Genomic DNA, 18,895 nt, shown 5'->3' with positions numbered 1-18,895 from the left:
AGACCCTTAACCCTGAGTCTTCAGGGCCAACCTTTAACACAATGCCCCTTTGTACTGGAGTTAAAAAAACTTTCTCACCTTTCAGGACCAAAAATGCAGTAGTGCAAGTCATGTTGTCAATCATTAATTGAAATGTTCTTAAATATTGTCAGTTTGCCATTAGTTTCTCTTTCGTTTCAGTATGTAATATTATGATGTAGAATGAGTCTTGAATAAAGTGAGAGTATTTTATTTATTCAGTCACTTTTTTAATTGTATCGTAATATGATCCCATAATGTTCTGGGCAGGTGACACCATGTACAGAAAAAAAAGTCAATTATTTAACTGAAAATCTGCTTGAAAATGACAATGAAATATGTTGCATATAGATTGCTATTTTAATTTTTGGCAGAAGAAGACATGCTGAGCCCACAACCTTGGATGCCTGAGGCCACGATGCTAACCACCACAGCTGTGTAATGAAATATTATTAATTAAAAACTTATATTACAGATGAAATCTTAAACTAAATTCATTTAAATAAATTTACCTGGAACTGGGACAACTGGCTCATGGCTCTGGCTCATCAAAAAAGAAAAGCAAAATGAAAAAAGCAACATTTTTTGGGAATAAACCATATTACCAGTGATTGCTAGTAAATGTTATATAGTTACATGAGCGTTTTTTCAAGCATTATATTTCATTCTGAAATTCCTTTAAATATAATTGCAGATATAAATATAATAATATATTACATATAAATTACCAATGCAACAAAGAGCAACACAGACTGCATAAATGACAACACTGAAACAAGATTACCACTATAAAAGTTCAATGAGGTTCACTGACTGGTTCTACAAATCACATTATTTCTCTGCATTAGAATTAGTACAGTGAATACATTACCGACCTACAGCTCATCAGCAGTAATTATGAACAGATACATTTGATTTAACACTGTACTTGACCTCGGAATACAGAGTGTTCTGCTGTGGTGCTTTCTTCTGTAGAGCTCTTTTATGGCCCTTTTCAGGCAAATGCACGGATGCATAATTAATCAAATCGCCATCCTAGGTACCAAACAAATTACAGTTAGATTCAAAATATTCATGCAAGTCTTGCATGCATTTCAGATTGATCTACCAGATTTACCTTATCATGTAAGCTGTCGTGTTGGTATTTTCCTGCCACTGCCGCTGCTGCAGCTGCTGCTGCTGCCGATGATGATGATGATGAATAAAGAATGTCAGTTGCTTGAATTCAGTTATTAGGTTTATTTTGCACGAATACTGCATCTTACCTCTGCAATGCTTGCATCTCCTCCTCCTCAAACTAAATTGGACCAAAGAAAGTATTACAGCAAAACATAAGCCCAATGCTGCAATCAGACCAACAAACACAGGGTCCACAGGGGTCTCTGCTGAAAAGAAAAGCAAAGAATTAACTAAGAACCTTTTAAGGAAATATTTAGATTAAATAGGTCTTTTATGAAAGAAAAAAACATTTAGAGTAAAATGCAGCAAATTGCTTTACTGTATTTTAATAAATTGGACATTATTAAATGGGCACAATCTGAATCTGTAAAGACACAAAACATTCACCTAAATTTATGTTAGTCCTGTTTTCCGAGTTTAACTCTGCACATTCAGCAACAGCACAATAAAACGCTTTCCCATCTGAATGGTTGAAGGAGCTGATGAGTTGCTCACTGCTACCTGCTATGAAAGAAGACTAATTAAAAATAAACAGGCATGTCTTATGGAGGACAATCAGGACTGACGCATTTGAAATCGAGGCATCACCTTTCACCATCAGAAATGTGCCGCTTCCAAATATGAGCTGATCAAAGTACCTGACCGAGCAGTAATATGTTGCCTCATCAGGTTTTGTGATGTTCGTGACGGTCAAAATGAGCTGCCCATGCGATCGTATCGCCCGAAAGCGCGGATCATGAAACTCTTCAAAAAAATAAACTTGCTGAAGCCTTTCCACATTTGCCATACAGCGAGGCTTCTGTCCCAGGACTTGCTTGTACCAGCTCATTTTTTCAGAGCTGTACACCTCTGGGTAAGAGCAGGTTATATTCACTGTGCCTCCAGGCTCAACTGTGATCACTGGGTTGAGCTGAAAAAGATCTTTAGCCCTGCCTTAAAATAATAAATATTTTGACGTTCATAATCATGTATAACCTGAAAGGACTCAAAAATTATCCATTAATAACCTGAAAGGACTCACAAAATGTATAGTTTTACTATTTTACCTTAATTAGTAGGTGGCAATCAAAAGAAGAAATTCAAATGCACTTACACGCATTGCAGAGAAGAATGGATGTGAACACAAAATGACTATTTTGAAATAAATCTCTCATTTTTAGCTGGATGCTTCACATGGATTAGGAAAAGTGTGGTGAAGGCACGAGCTCCTCATGAAGTATTGAACTGGTTGGTCTCAAAGATGTTCTCCTTCAAATACCAAAAAAAAAAAAAAAAAAAAAAGAAACAACTTCCTGTGCTACGTTCTGCACCCTTATGCGAGCAGTAGTTATAATGTGTAATTGCAGTTTACAGTTTACTTATTTCCCAAGATTTTTATTATTCAAAATTGACCAATTATGGAGTGAATCAGCAGGCTTTATGTAGGTAAAGTGAAAATAGTCCATGTTTATTCTCAACCACATGTCTAGTTTTATACTGGTAATATTTCATATTTCAGGTTCCCTAGTCTACGCCTAACCCCTGTCCTGCCTTCAGTTTGGGGGAGACAGTAATAGATATAACAGCCGGTTGGTAGGTTGTCTTAAACAATGCTTCAGAAGGTGGACAAATATGAATGTGGTCCACATGCACTGTTGCCAATGGTGGTAGTAGCCTAGTGAGTAACAGACTCGCCTATGAACCAGAAGACCCGGGTTCGAATCCCACTTACTACCATTGTGTCCCTGAGCAAGACACTTAACCCTAAGTGTCTCCAGGGGGGACTGTCCCTCTAACTACTGATTGTAAGTCGCGCTGGATAAGGGCGTCTGAAAAATGCTGTAAATGTAAATGGTCATGAAATGTGTCTTGTCAATTCCTCATTTTCATAATGTGCAATGTACATGTAATGGATGCTGCAGGAGAGAGGAATAAATGTTGAGGGAGATACCAAAAGGGGTTAAAAAACACCCTAAATACATTTAGAACTATAAATGAACTTTCTTCTGTTGATTCTTGTTTTTTTTTATATCACTGTTCCCACCGTCCTCCTTTATCCAGGCTTTGGATTACTTTGGTGGAATTACTTAGATTAAGTGAACAAGTGGCAGTAAACAACTTTATTTTGTATAAAATCTACATTAACTATCTAAATGGACCAAAAAGGCAAAACAGAAGAAAGGACAATGTGAGAAAAGCCTTGATGGCGATCTGTCCCTAACCTGCCACAGACTTCAAAAAAGTTTAATAGAAGATGTTTTGAGGATCACTGTACATGGAGTATGAAATATCAGCCATATAGCAGGGTTCACTGGACTTGGTGACTTCAAAATGCATCCTCCTTGTCAGGATTGCCTGCAGCTGGGCTCCACACCTGACTCTAATCCTGACGCCCCATAAATGCCAGAAGTTTCCGCCCCTTCTGGGTCTCCGGCATTTTCGTGAACTCAGACATGAACTTGACTTCAGTGGGTGAATGTATGCGTTTTCAGTTCTGGCAATCGCCACACGCCTAGGGATTTGTTTAAGTTCTTCATTTAAGTTAAATCGTTTTCGGCCACCACGCCAGTCTTTATTTGTGTTCAGTGTTTGTTTATTAATAAAACCCCCTTCCCAGTATGTCAAACCTCTGCGCTTCCTTCCCCCGTAAGCCCGTAGACGTGACAGAATGCCGGAGACCCACCCAAAAGCGCAGAGGTAAAAAGCAGAGGAGAAGAAACGCCGCGAAGGACGCAGCCTGGCGCGGCGAACGCGGACGCCAGGGGAGAGACGCGCCGCCCGTTCTGGTGGAGCGTTTTCTCCCCGAGAAGCCGTGGTACGCGGCGCCGCGTGATGACGTCACCCCCGGGAAACTCCGCGAAACCCGGAAGCGACAACGTCGGCGGGTGAGTGGGCGGAGCGAGGACGTTGGCGTCGGCAGCAGCGAGGAAGTGACGTGGGCAGCGAGCGCAGAAGATGCGACCCCCACGATCTTCAGCACGAACTCTGCGCTCTGCTGGCAAGGCTCCCTGTGGAGTGGGACGACACGGACGACGACGAGAGCACGGGAGACGAGTGTTGGGCTCCGCCCATCGCGCCAGTCTGCGATCGTCGCAAGGTCCGTGGGGACCCACGTCACTTCCAGGGGGGTGAGAAGCGACAACGGCGGCGTCCCTCCAGCGAGGAGGTGGGCAGCCTCCAGCCCGAATGGCCAGAGTTCTGTCCCTGGGAGTTGATCGCACCCTGGGTCCAGGATGTCCGCAGGGTGGACGACCCTCGGAGTCACAGGTGGGAGGACACGGATGACGAAAGCGACAATGACGTGGATTTTCGTTGGGCAGTCGGGGCCGGGATGGCTCCACCCAGCGCGCGCGTCCGAGATTGTCGCGACATCCGTGAAGATCCACGTGACTTCCGAGGGTATGAGGTCGACACGGACTATGACGAGGATGACGCCGATTGGGCAGTCGGTGCCGGGATGGCTCCGCCCATCGTGCCCGTCCATGATCATTGCGAGGTCCGTGGAAACCCACATCAGTCCCAGAGGTGCGACAACAGTGAGGAGGAGGACAGCGATGCGGGGGTAAGCTGGTGGAACAGGGCGACAGGAGGTCGCCAGCCAGCAACTGCACTGCCGGAACTGCCTTGCAGGGAAGATGCCCTCCCAGCTCCAGTCGCCAACCCGCCTTCCCTCTGCTCGGACGTTCCCCAGCTGAACGGCAGCGTGTGGTGGAAATTCTGCCGTCCGGGGAGCTGCAATAAAGGAAGTCAACTGAATTGATTATCCAAGTTTATTTTACCGCGCGCAAGGGGACTCACAAGAGAACTCCCCCCGCTTGATTACAGTTCACAAGCATTTATACATCTGGGGTGTACAAGGTCGAAAAGCAAGCTCGCACCACTTTGGACAGTGGCGCCCATCAACGTCACAGAACCTTTCTTTTATCAGTTTATGTCTAGTTTTTGCGTCAACAAGGTCAGACCTAAGATACACAGTTGTCTTCTGACTGTTCCATGACCAAAGGTGAAACACGTGGAGAGTCTGGCCTACTAAATTTCGTGGAGTGTCTGGGCCTACTAAATTTTCCTTCCACACTCCACACTTTTTTTTTTTTTTTTTTGATTAATTGATCTCTACTATAGGCACAAAAATATATATGATGTGTACGCAAGGTGAGGAGTACATAATTACATAATAGCACAAAATTCAAAGAATAAAAAATGATTATAAAAATGATTAAAAAGTATGCAGCAAATTAATGCAAAATTACAAAGTAACTTAATATACAACCAGAAACATCAAAGTATACCACTCCATCAAGGGTTTACAGGCAGTTGTATAAAAATATAAACTCAAAACTAAATAATTAAAAAAAACAAACTATTTAAAATGAAAATCAACAACAAGTATAACAATCAATATCAATAGTGTATTATGTGTCTGCATCTGTCTCATCCGAGGAGTAGCTTGATTCAAAGCATGATTGACCACTATGAACAAGAGTTACATAATTTTTTCTAGGGGTCTAATAACATATCAACAGCAATGTGGTTCTGGAAGGCCATAAGTGAGGTGGCTTTAAATTGTCCATGTACAGTCTCAAATCCATCTCTAGTGAAGTTTGATAAGCGCTGCACCTTGTAATGAATGTAATTGATTCTGTCAACATTTTTGTTAGGAGTTATTCAAAATAAAAATTTATTCAAAGCCTGCAGCTATTTGATTAACTAATATGTATTCGTCGGGCACACCTCTGGGAATACCTATGGTATCAATGTAAGTTGTATCAGGGGAATCAAAAGAAAACAATGATCTCCTAGCTAAACGGGAGTGAACATTGGAAAAAGAGACTGGAACTTCCGATGCGGTTACGGGCAAAATAGTCACAGGTAGGATAAGAGTAGAAGGAGTGCAGACACCCGACCAGTTCTCAGGTAAAGTGGAGCGTAGTGTTTTACCACCACCAGATGTCAGAACGATCAACTTTCGGGGAATCAGACAGGTTGTGGATGGATGCACAATATGAAACATTCACAGTACCAACAGTATTACCAGGGGAAGGGTTAACAAAACAAGTAAAATTGTTACGAGCTACTTCAGCATCAAAAACAAGACATCGGCTTTTGATCCTACAGGAAAAAGGAAATCCCAAAAAGAGCAAAAAGGATCAAGGTTATCTTGAGTCATAAGTTGGATAAGACAGGTAATTCAGTTTGGCTGGAGTGGGGACAATCTTCAACAATGGGCAAGGTCCTAAACATACAATGCAATCAGATTTTGCAATGTCACCAGTAGCTTCTGCAAGTAACAACAAGTTATTCCTGTGGCCAAGTTTTTTTTTTTTTTTTTCAAAACAGACCAAATATCAAATTATTTTTCCCTTTAAAAACCATTTGGTGTAAAAACTTAAGACCGATTTAGAAAGCCATCTGCCGTTTCCCCAAAATGTTTAACTGTCACCTAAAAATAATGGAAAAGAACAAGTCTGCATAGATTCTGCAGGCAATTGGTGGTAATCTGGTCAAATGCATGTTGCAAGCTTAGACGATTGTCAAGTCAAATCTGTTTCTTATTGCTCAGATCTTTGATGTTTCTTCTTGTTGACCTTACCGGACGATGGTAGCGATGGTAAATCAGTGTTTATTCAGCCCCGCCCTGCTCAGCCTCGGGAGCGGACGTTTTCTCAGCGGATGTTTCGGCTGCCTTGCTCTCTTTGCCATCCTGAGGTTCGGTGGTCTGGGCGGTAGTTGATGTTGCATCTGTAGCGCCGCTGGTGGGGCTCCTGGTTCTCTTTGTCTTCCTCGCCTTCCCTCACCAGTCTGGGACGTGGGGGACTCCTTGGTCTGAAGCCTCTGTAGTAGTTCTGTTTGCTCTGGTCTGGACCACCTGGTTGTCACTACCTTCAGTTCCTTCTGTCATTTCCTTTCGTGGTGCGCTAGTATATGGGGGGCGGCTGCCATAGTGTCGGCAGACAAAGTACGGTGGATAGCGCCGCCTGCCAGGGAACAAAGTTCTGCGTTGCTGTGGCTGTGCGACCCCCTCAGGAACAATTTCCTGGCTCTCTCTCTTCTTCCGCCCCTCGCTCTGGTAGTTATCCTGGTAGTTGCGTGGGGGTCTCCTCCGGCGTGGGTACCGCCTGTAGCGGTTCCGGTCAGCGGCGTATTTGCTGCCCTGGACTGGGACCCCCCCTGGGCCAGTGACATTGGCCGCCTCGGCACCCTTCTCCCCTTCAACGACATCAAACTCCACAGTCTCACCGTCCCCAACACTGCGGAGGTTTTTTCTTGGGTTGTTTTTCTTTATGGCAGTCTGGTGTACAAAAACGTCTTCTTTTGTGTCATTCCTGTTGATGAAACCGTAGCCGTTGTGTACGTTGAACCACTTCACTGTCCCCAGGACCTTTGTTGGAATGTGTGTGAGTGTGTCTGTGTGGGTGTGCATGACCTTGGTTGGAGCCTCCTTCAGGGCTGCAGCCGCGCCTTCGTTTGGAGCTCCGCCCCGCTTCACCAGTCAGGCTGTTTGGGATTGTTCATGGTGGGTGTGTTCTCCTCTGTGTCCACGTCTCTCGCCATAGGGAACACCATGTCCTCTGCTCCATCCTCTTTCTTCATTGGGACATTCTTGTAACCAATGTCCGCTTTGGCCGCAGTTGAAGCACCCATCCGGTTGTTCCTCGCTTCGTGGTCTCCACTGTCCTCTCCCTCTTTTGGTGCAGTCTCGTGCCCAGTGTCCCCTTTGGTTACACCTGAAGCACACATCCGGTCCGCGATATGAAGTGGAGTTGGCAGCATCATGCTGCAACAGAGCCAGTTGTGCCCTGTGGGTTGAATCTTTGTTTTTGTTGTCTTCTTTGATCCTCGCTTCCGCCTGTCTGGCCTGGGCGTGGCGCGCATGACGCAGAACTTCAGCGAGACGCACTGAAGCATCTGCCCACATGATGCAGGAAGTCTTTGTTGCTTCACTGAGGGGGGGGAGAAGGCCATCAATGAAGGTATTTTTCAGAAGCGCTTCGTACGGTGTCATACCTTGTCCAGGGTAATCATGGGGGCGAGCAAGGCCGCTGTGGTCATCAAACACAACTTGGAGTCGAATCAAAAAATCTTCTGCTGACTCCAAAGGCTGCTGAGCACACGTGCTGATTTTAGAAAGGTCACAGGCAGTAGGAAAGTTGCCAGCGATCGCGGTCACAAGTCCTTCAGCCCAACATCTGTAGTCTGCATCTCCCCGCACTGCACCAATGTCATTTTGATCAGCAGTTGCCCAACCAGGGGTGCAGGGCTGATGATGGGTAGTGAAATGTTCACGTAGCTGACCATACTGCGCAGGGGTCATGTGCCTTAGCAGGACTCGGGCCATTTCGGTGGATGTCGGTGTGAATTCTCTGATGAAATCGCTCACGGCTCTGGACAGGGCCACACCCCCTCGATCTGCATTTGAGAGAGGCTTGGAAGAGTTCAGAAGGTCTTCCGTTGTCCATGGTCTGTAAACAAATGTAGGCCCCCCTGTCCCAGCGACCTGAATCATGGGGAGAGTTGCAGTTGAGGGTCCTGATGGTTCAGAAGATGTGGTGGCAGACCGGGTCTTGGGTGGAGAATATGGGGCGGCTGCTCTGGTGGTGGTTTTTTTCTCTGAAGTTGAAGCAGTGACGCCATCATGCTGTGGTGGTTTCTGCTGTTCTTGTAACGGTTTCTCCAGCGGGAGTTGCTGCTGTTCCAGTGGGGGTTGCTGTTGGGGGTAGGGCGGAGGGGTGGGGTCCAAACTCAGGTCGACCCGTGCGCCCTGTAATGACGGATACAATGAGGCAGGTGCAGTATCAGAGAATTTTTTTTTGGTATCAAGGTTCAGCGTGGTCTCCCACAGTTCTTTCCCACAGTCAGCGCAGTCAGAGCGTTCTGGGTGTTTTGCTTGTCTCTTCGGTCGCCCTCTGCTTCCCATATTTTAAAACAGTCTTCCATTATAAGCATTTTCCGAATTACTTTACTTTTACTTGACTGCAGTATTTTTTGCCTGCTACCCTCTAGCCCCTCCTTCAGCTTTTTTAGCTGAGTTTGACTAAGAGACCCACCCGCAGGAAAACCGTAATTTTCATGCCAGTCCACCAGATGATTACACACATCATCACCATATTTCTGTTTCATCTGTATCATTAACTTAGTTTCGGGACTAATAGGAGTGTCACTTTTCCCACTTTTATTTCCCATTTTTTACGCACACAGCTTTCTCGAGTTTGCTCGGGGAATTCACAGCCCAACGAAAACAACTGCTCTTGCTAAGAGAGCTCACAGATAACTAATGGCTCACAACTCTTCCCGTTTCACGTTTTCCCTTTGTGCTCTTGCCTTATTACTCACACTGATTGAAATATTACTTAATGATTGAATGATTTTTTTTTTTTTTTTTTTTTTTTTTTTATCTTGTAAAGAAGGCTCACACTTTTATTTCACACTCGATCTCCAAGATCGTTTTACTCAGAGGACTTTAACCTCTATTAAACAAAATAAAAAGTGACACTCGCTTAGTTGGATCAACTCAGTTGACTACAGAATAAAGCAAATATGCAATTCCCCTTATCAATTTGATTTTGGATTTATTAATCTTCTAAATTCTGCAGTTTTCATTAAATGTTTGAGAGGTGGAATATTTTAGCTCACCGTGTTCGTGTCCCCAGACGACAGAAAAGAGAAAAAATCCCGGCGGAATCGGCCAAGGACACTGACCGCAGTCCCAGTCACTCCGAAACTCTAAGACGAGGTTTTGGAGATGGATCTTGGTGACCCAGGGTGACCAGCCACTCCGGTCATGTCCTGGCGGATTCACGCGGATCCTGTTCGTGACGCCAATTGTGGTGGAAATTCTGCCGTCCGGGGAGCTGCAATAAAGGAAGTCAACTGAATTGATTATCCAAGTTTATTTTACCGCGCACGGGGGGACCCACAAGAGAACATCCCCCCGCTTGATTACAGTTCACAAGCATTTATACATCTGGGGTGTACAAGGTCGAAAAGCAAGCTCGCACCACTTTAGACAGTGGCGCCCATCAACGTCACAGAACCTTTCTTTTATCAGTTTATGTCTAGTTTTTGCGTCAACAAGGTCAGACCTAAGATACACAGTTGTCTTCTGACTGTTCCATGACCAAAGGTGAAACACGTGGAGAGTCTGGCCTACTAAATTTCGTGGAGTGTCTGGGCCTACTAAATTTTCCTTCCACAAGCGCATCACCAGCACCCCCGCATGCTGGAGAAGACATCCACCACTCCCCACGCCACACGCCCACCACCATCTCCAGCGATGTGCCCAGCCCCGTGTGGGACAGCCCAATGGTCCCAGGACCCTTCAGTGGGGCAGCAGACACGGATGAGATCACCACCATCCTCACGTGTCTGACTGGGTCAGCATGGGGCTGGAGCGCAGCCCTCTGGCAGCAGGGAGAGACCGACAGGAGTTTTCGGGACTTCCAGCAGAGACTGAGGGCGGAGTTTGATCGACCAGAGCCTGAGCCAGGGATCGAACTCTGCCCCTCCACCACATCCAGTACCAGTCAGGATCCGGGGCAAGAAGACCAAGCACTGGCGGCCGACGAGAAGGTCGCGCCTCCTGAGATCCTGGCTGTGCCCCCTGAGGAGGTCCTGGAGAGCTCAGAGAGGGAACCAGACGACCCTCTCTTCTGTCTGTCTCTGTCTGTGTGTGTGTGCGTGGTATGTGTCCGTATGTCGCCCCCACTTCCCCTCTTTGTGTCCACCAGATGGCGACCCAGCAGCGGAGCTGAACCCCAGGGAGGGAGTTCCCAACCTGACTGCACCGGTCCAAGGCGAGGTGGACGAGCCCCAAGGTACCCCTAAGTCCAGCCGGGGGGGGTGCTGCCCCAAAGAAATTCTGCGTCAACGGACGCAGAAGGGACTAGCCGGATGGTCTGGCAATGCCCCCCCCTTGGCACCAGGGCCGTGCAGCGAGAGGGGCTGCATAGTCCCAGAAGGCACCAGCCTGGGGTGCCTGGAACAGTTGCCGGAGGCTCTGGGACAATCTCCCTGCGCGGTGCAGGGGGTGACACAAGACGTGTCAGAGGGGATGTGTGGAGACAGGGGAGCCAGGCCGAGGGACCGGGGCCGCCACGCCTGACCACGCCGGGGAGCCAGCCCGAGGGACCGGGGGCCGCCACGCCTGACCACGCCGGGGAGCCAGCCCGAGGGACCGGGGGCCGCCACGCCTGACCACGCCGGGGAGCCAGCCCGAGGGACCGGGGCCGCCACGCCTGACCACGCCGGGGAGCCAGCCCGAGGGACCGGGGCCGCCACGCCTGACCACGCCGGGGAGCCAGCCCGAGGGACCGGGGCCGCCACGCCTGACCACGCCGGGGAGCCAGCCCGAGGGACCGGGGCCGCCACGCCTGACCACGCCGGGGAGCCAGCCCGAGGGACCGGGGCCGCCACGCCTGACCACGCCGGGGAGCCAGCCCGAGGGACCGGGGCCGCCACGCCTGACCACGCCGGGGAGGCAGCCCGAGGGACCGGGTCCTCCAAGGGGAGGATACAGCAGGGCAGGAGCCCTGTGGTTGCCGCCGTCCGCCCCGCCGCCTCCACTGATGGTACTGTTGGGGCTCCGACGACGTAGCCCTTGGAGGGGGGGCTCTGTCAGGATTGCCTGCAGCTGGGCTCCACACCTGACTCCAATCCTGACGCCCCATAAATGCCGGAAGTTTCCGCCCCTTCTGGGTCTCCGGCATTTTCGTGAACTTCACTTGCACGAACTTGACCTGGTTTTGGTTTAAGTGTATTTTGAGTTCTGGCAATCGCCACACGCCTACGGGTTTGTTTACGTTGTTCATTTAAGTTAAATTGTTTTCGGCCACCGCGCCATTCTTTAATTGTGTTTATTGTTTATTTGTTAATAAAGACCCCTTCCCAGCATGTCAGACCTCTGCGCTTCCTTCCCTCGTAAGCCCGTAGTCGTGACACTCCTACTGGTTCAAAACGTGTGAAACCGCAAGTACAGTGGATACAGAGGGATGCAAAAGTATTCGCCCCCCTTGAACTTTTTGACACATTACAGCCACAAACATGAATATATTTTATTGGAATTCCACGTGAAAGACCAATACAAAGTGGTGTACATGAATAGATGAATAGATTCATGTTTGTGGCTGTAATGTGACAAAATGTGGAAAAGTTCAAGGGGAACTTTGTAATCTGTAAGGGTTTCTACCCACAGTTGATGGTTTTATATATGGGCTTGTAGGCAACTTTATGGAGACACTGAGAACCAGTTATAACTCTCTTGTACCAAGTACTCCACACTACAGGGGAGGGTGTCATTGGAAGCATTACAGCAAGCTGCAGAGACTGGCACACACAGTGGATAAGAACCAGATCTTTGAGGCCATACTCCTCCTTCAGCACTTTTTGGACCCCGTTGTTAATCCCTGTCACAACAGAGACATTGTCATTACCTATCTTCAGGAGTTTCTTTTTTTTTAAGATGACATTTCTGTAGGAAAGCCACAACAGCACTAGCTATAGCTCTACCATTACTGTATTTTTTTCAGCCATTTTGGACCTTCCCTAAAGTCTGATCTTTCACACAGTGAAACCAAGTGAACTCCATGTGAACTTGCAATGAGCTCACCAAACACACAGCTACAAGGTGTGTGCAGTGAATACAAAGCAACTCTGTAGAGGCTGAAGGCCAAACAGGACTAGAGGTTTTGTTGTTGTTGAGCCAAGATAAGCCAGCAAGACCTAATACGTGAATTATGGCCCTGAGACGATGCCTCCGGGAAATGCCTACCTGTACAATTTATGATGTCAGCTGGGCGATTACATGCATTGAGCTGACACACGGCATCACTGCTCACCAGAAGTGATGGGTTAAAAACAGAGGACACATTTTGTTGTGTGCACCGTGTGCTGTGCTGTGTATCACAATGACAATCACTTCACTTTCACTTCACACTTAAACTCAGGTTATTTCAATGGGTCTGATTTCATGTTGGCAAAAAGAAGCACAGATAAATAAGATAGATGTCATGAGCACTATCCGGAAAAATGTTCACAGCACATCACTTTTTCAACATTTTCTTGTGTCAGTCTTATTCCAAAATGGATTAAATGCACTATTTCCACAGAATTCCACACGCAACATGCCATAATGACGATGAAGTTTACTCGAGGCATTGGCGAATTTATTAAAAATAAACTGGGCAGTGGGGGCCCAGGAAGCTGACTCATAAACATTAGGTTGCTTATCTGCCAAGGTGGCACTGAGGTGCCACTCAGTGCCTGTCATGGCTGCCCACTGCTCCCTCAGGGGATGGTTAAATGCAGAGACCACATTTCACTATGTGCACTGGGTGCTGTGCTGTCTTGTGTCACTAGTGACAACTTATTACTTTCACTTTCACATGTACAGTATTCACAGCCTTTGCTCAATACTTTGTTGATGCACTTTTGGCAGCAATTACAGCCTCAAGTCTTTTTGAATATGATGCTACACCTATCCTTGGCCAGTTTGGCCCGTTTCTCTTTGCAGAACCTCTCAAGCTCCATCGGGTTGGATGGGACGCTTTGGTGCACAGCCATATTAAGATCTTTCCATTCAAGTCTGGGCTCTGGCTGGGACACTCAAGGAGTTGTCCTGAAGCCACTCCTTTGATATCTTGGCTGTGTGCTTGAACGGTTGTTGTCGTTCTGAAAGGTGAATTGTTGCCCGAGTCTGATGTCAAGAGAGCTCTGGAGCAGATTTCCATCCATAATGTCTCTGTCCATTGCTGCAGTCATCTTTCCCTCTATCCTGACTAGTCTCCTAGTTCTTGTAGCTGAAAAACATCCCCACAGCATGATACAGGGTGGTAGTAGCCTAGTGAGTAACACACTTGCCTATGAACCAGAAGACCCAGGTTCAAATCCCACTTACTACCATTGTGTCCCTCAGCAAGACACTTAATCCTGAGTTGCTCCAGGGGGGGACTGTCCCTGTAACTACTGATTGTAAGTCGTTCTGGATAAGGGCATCTGATAAATGCTGTAAATCTAAGTATACCGCCACCACCATGCTTCACTGTGGGGATGATATTGGCCCGGTGATGAGTGGTGCCTTGTTTACTGCAAATGTAACTCCTGAGAGAGTTCAATCTTTCTCTCATCAGACCAAAGACTTTTGTTTCTCATGTTCTGAGAGTCCTTCAGGTGGCTTTTGGTAAACTCCAGGCAGGCAGCCATATGCCTTTTAATAAGGAGTGGCTTATGTCTGGAAACTCTACCATACAGGCCTGATTGGTGGATTACTGCAGAGATGATTGTCTTGCTCGAAGGTTCTCCTCTGTCCAAAGATGTTTGTTCAGAGGACTCCTGGAGCTCTGACACAATGACCATCAGGTACTTGGTCACCTGCCTGAGGTTGGAAACATGATGCACCTGAGCTCAATGTTGAGCTTCATGTCAAAAGCTGTGAATTCTTATGTACTTGTGCTTCCTCAGTTTTTATATTTTTAATAAATTTATCAAAACCTTAAGTGTACTTCAATTTGTCATTATGGAAAATATGATTGTAACATAACAAAAGGTGGAAAAGTAATTCACCCACAGGACCGCGACTGCTGAATTCTGTATTAAAGACTCAGAGCCAGAGCCATATTTTCAGAGCCAGTCTTCTTTTTTCTGAAGACGTTTTTGACTTAGACACATTTTTTACGACAGCATCTTCTCCCTCCAACTCAACAAGCCCCAGAAATGTTCACACAAGTGTCTGCTTAGAGTCACTGAAGTTACTTACTACTTCGAAACACTTACATCTGTGGACTCATCGTGGAGGAGGATGAAATGATGCTCACCCATGTCTGCAACCAACTTTTTCGGTATGTTGCTAGGACAACATTACTCACTTCTCTACACTTCGTCCTGTGCATTTTGAAGTGGGTAGCAGCAGTGGAGTCTGAGACAGCAGTTCTACCTGCTTCTCCAATGTGATCACATGCCAGCACAGAACAGTGTTCAGCAATAGCTAATGGTGGCCTCCGCCTTTTTTGCTGAATCATTTTTTTGGCGGTGAGGTTTGGGTGTAACTGTTATAAGGTTTTGCCTTTTGAGTATGTTTTTGAATTGTCATGTGTTATGTTTTTTTTTACATCACTAAGTTTGCCGTAGAAGTCAGCCTTACAATACCTAAACACTGCAAACACTGTCCACATGTACACACCCAGCTTACATGTCCTCCCCTTTGAGCACTTTGAGCAGACTGAGGTTGTGGTTAAGTTAATAGAGCTGCACCAAGATCCGCAACAATTTGCAATTACACGTCCAGTGTATCAGCTTGAAAGGCATAATGTTCACTAGCTGCTTAAAAGCATCGCACCCACTGTAATGAGTACAATTGTGTAATGCTGATCCATGTATCTAGTCAAAGGACCCTTACTGCAGTATGTGCTAGGGCTATGCAAGTGAGGTTCAATGCAGTTTGGACATGCTTACGTGTATTTTTCAAGTTCAAGTGAAGCTGCACCACAGCTTTATGGCAGAGCGCAAGTGCATAAAGAGAAAGGATTTTACCTTTACCACATTGCCCTCCCTGCCATGAGAGACTGCAAGACATTACTACTTATTTTGCTTAGATTTTGATAATTATTTATTCCTGCATTTAACTCATTGTGTTGATTTCAGTTCCACGGTCCTCTACCACAAGATTTATGGGCTGTGCAAGGCCTGCTGCTGCTACTGCAAGCCTCTGTGACCTCCACTTACGATAAGATGATCCTTTATTAGTCCCACAAGTGGGAAATTTACAGCATTCATCCGCATTCATGTCAGCATTTAGTTTTGTGAAAGGTACAAAATAAAGCAATCATACTATTATTATTATTATTTATTAACACACATTACTGATTGTAACAAAAACAAACAAACAAACAAACAAAAAGAACTAGTGCATTGGCAGGATGTCTACTTGTTAGAAAATATTGAATATCAATTTTAATTTTCCTTTCATCATCAAGTGTAGTGCTTAAAACATTTACTAATAGGACAGCTGACAGCTGGAATAGAGTCACACCTCAATTTAGTTCACCATCATCTGATCAGGATTATGAAATTATTTCTTTCAAATTATGAAAGTATTTCTACACCTGTACCTGTAATTTACCAGCACCCACAAGATAGTTCCTCTCTTGCTCTAAACCTGATGTAACATCACACTGTGCAGTGGCACCAAAATTAGCATCTCCAAGGTCACACCTCCAACACTGTGGGTTCGAATACAGGCACTCCCTGTAGGTTTCCTACAGGGTTCTCTGGTACCCAAAGGCATGCATGGATTAGTGGATCATGGATTACATGGGTGACTTTACACTGTGTGTGTGTGTGTATTGTGCTTTTATTTTCACAATAAAAGCACAATACAATTATTGAAATAGTAATCGGTAACAAACTAAAATACACTTCTAATCTGGTTATAAAATTCATTTATTTGCATTCTTAAAACATACCAACATGAATAAACTGCATATGAAACATTGACTTTCCTCTCTAATTATATTTTTCACAATCCCGCTTTTCAGGCTCATTCTCTACGCTCTACTGCCACCTTCTGATTAAAATTGGAGCTGAATATCACAACTCTGATGTTCTTTCCCAAAATACAAATAGAATACTTCCCCTGTAGGACACACCTACATTTAAGAACCCAATGCAACAAACATGTTTAGTATTTTTGGAACAGGAGAAAGTAAAACGCTTTTGATGAACCTGTCGCCTCTTTATAGCTTCATGGCTGCTTTGTTCATTATTGTCATCATCAAAAACCACTTCATTACATGCTCATTAACATGAGTGAAGCCCTTCACGATTTTTTTGATGAAACTACATAAGCTACACAGATTGTACTTTTCACCAAACACATGCAAAGCTTACCCAGAGGCTAGTTGTGGTAGTATTCTAGTGTGTTAGATGCTCGCCTATGAACCAGAAGACCACAAAGTCACCCCACTTACTACCATTGTGACCCTGAGCAAGACACTTAACCCTGAGTGTCTCCAGGGGGGACTGTCCCTGTAACTACTGATTGTAAGGCGCTCTGGATAAGGGTGTGTGGTAAAAGCCTTCTGCTAAAAGCAATACATGTAAAAACAATTTTATTTTAACTACCTTACTGATAAAAAACTCGAGTCGACTGCTCAGACCCACCCCATTTCTCAAACATCAGAGTAAATGGTCTCAGCCTCTGTATTCTTGCCTTCTTCTTTCTTCTCCTTTTTTGCCTGGGCTTCTTTATGATCAAAGTTCAGTGAGGAGTAGGTCATTTTGCTTTCTTCACACACCTAGAGTTTAGCAGCAGGTTGACCACTTCTTAAATTAGTATAAAAAAATATTAATACAATTGATTGTTTTATTAAATTTTATGTATTTATTTAACCAAAAAAAGGTTATTTTCTCACCTCCTCTTCACTTGGCTGTTCATGGTGTGACTCTTCCTCCAACACATCTGCCGATGGCGTGAAATGTTTTGTTTTACATCAAATATTTAAAAGAAACAGATTCCCCGCAACTCCAGCAAATTATCTCACATTGATTCATTTTCACAGCCTGAACAATGTAGTGGCATGTGAGAGAATGATATTGAAAATTGAACCCTTGATCAGATCGCTAGGCACTTCCTTTATTCTCGGGTCAACATGTGGTGTTCTTGAATTAAGCCCAGTCTAAGATTTAGATGGAGCTTCAGTAAAGTTCTCCATTCAAACATGCTTTTAGTCTAGGACCAGACTAAAAGCCATAAAATGGACACTGACCCAAAGATATACAAATCTTAAATCTGCAGAAAAATATACTTACTGCTATGCTGTTGAGGTCGGCTTCTAATCTGATGTATGCAGATGATGTAGATATTTATTATTAAAGACAAGATTAATGCTTCTGCCAGAACGAAACACACAGGAACCAGAATGTTCCTGTTATTGGTACCTAAATGAACAAACAAAAAAACACATAAAGATATTTAGCTAAACACAAAGCAATATGCAATGCGCATACCCCCTATTTTGTAATACATTATTACATGAACTTGAAAAATTAAATGATGATGCTTGCTTTTTACTCAAAGCTGTTTATTTAAAACTCAGACCAGTCAGTTAGGCCACTCAGCAGACCAATCTCATCATTTTAGTAAAGAGTGGGAAGCCATGACAGGCACCCCAGGAAGCAATGTGTGGGGACGGTACTTTGCTCAGTTGTACCTTGGGGGTGCGGAATTCGAGCCCACAATCTTCCGATTACGGGTCTGCTTCCTTACCCACTAGGCCACCACTGCCCTGAGCTGGTCTAAACTCCACATACCCAATTGCATGCATCTGCAAGGATACAGAATGTGCATTAAAGCAGTGATCATCAAACTTTCCTCCAGCTCTTTTTCTAAATGCATCAGATTGATACAGTTAGTTACAGTTGTGAAACTGTTACCAGAAAGGCAGAGTATATTGTAATTTTTTTTAACCATCAGTGGATTAGTAATGAACATTTTCTTTGAAATGCTTACCTTCTCCATTTTTGATGCCAGTACAATCTGACCCTAAAAGTACAACCAGATCATGTAACAAAGTGCCACATTGTAGAATCCATAAAATTCCTTAATTTTATTTTAAATACGTGATGATAAACTACACATTAACCAATATGCAAATATCTACTTATGCTATTGTTCAAAATTAGCATAAGTAGCAGTGCTCCTGGGTTACTCAAGGATAAAGCAACATGAAAT

The 18,895-nt window shown here is 45.1% G+C and overlaps 1 protein-coding gene, 1 long non-coding RNA gene and 1 pseudogene across 2 annotated transcripts; all 3 read right to left on the bottom strand.

The window, feature by feature from the left end:
• Nucleotides 1-871: 871 nt before the first annotated feature.
• LOC114768451 (uncharacterized) lies at nt 872-2,033 on the bottom strand. Its single transcript, XM_028960752.1, has 5 exons — nt 1,786-2,033; nt 1,585-1,701; nt 1,284-1,400; nt 1,136-1,197; nt 872-1,053 (listed from the first exon to the last, which is right to left on the bottom strand). Exons 1-5 carry the CDS (start codon nt 2,024-2,026, stop codon nt 904-906), a joined length of 687 nt encoding a protein of 228 aa, XP_028816585.1. The 5' UTR covers nt 2,027-2,033; the 3' UTR covers nt 872-903.
• Nucleotides 2,034-6,796: 4,763 nt separating this feature from the next.
• LOC114768541 (nuclease-sensitive element-binding protein 1-like) lies at nt 6,797-7,682 on the bottom strand (annotated as a pseudogene).
• A 9,513-nt stretch (nt 7,683-17,195) lies between these two features.
• LOC114768493 (uncharacterized) lies at nt 17,196-18,519 on the bottom strand. The gene is made up of 3 exons (XR_003743068.1): nt 17,974-18,519; nt 17,577-17,623; nt 17,196-17,459 (listed from the first exon to the last, which is right to left on the bottom strand). It is a non-coding gene; the product is annotated as an uncharacterized LOC114768493 (long non-coding RNA).
• Between the last annotated feature and the right edge of the window lie 376 nt (nt 18,520-18,895).

The sequence above is a fragment of the Denticeps clupeoides genome, chromosome 18 (genome assembly GCF_900700375.1).
Source record: "Denticeps clupeoides chromosome 18, fDenClu1.1, whole genome shotgun sequence".
NCBI lineage: Eukaryota > Metazoa > Chordata > Actinopteri > Clupeiformes > Denticipitidae > Denticeps > Denticeps clupeoides.
The sequence above is the reverse complement of the archived record's forward strand: the minus strand, read 5'-3'. Positions and strand labels throughout refer to the sequence as shown.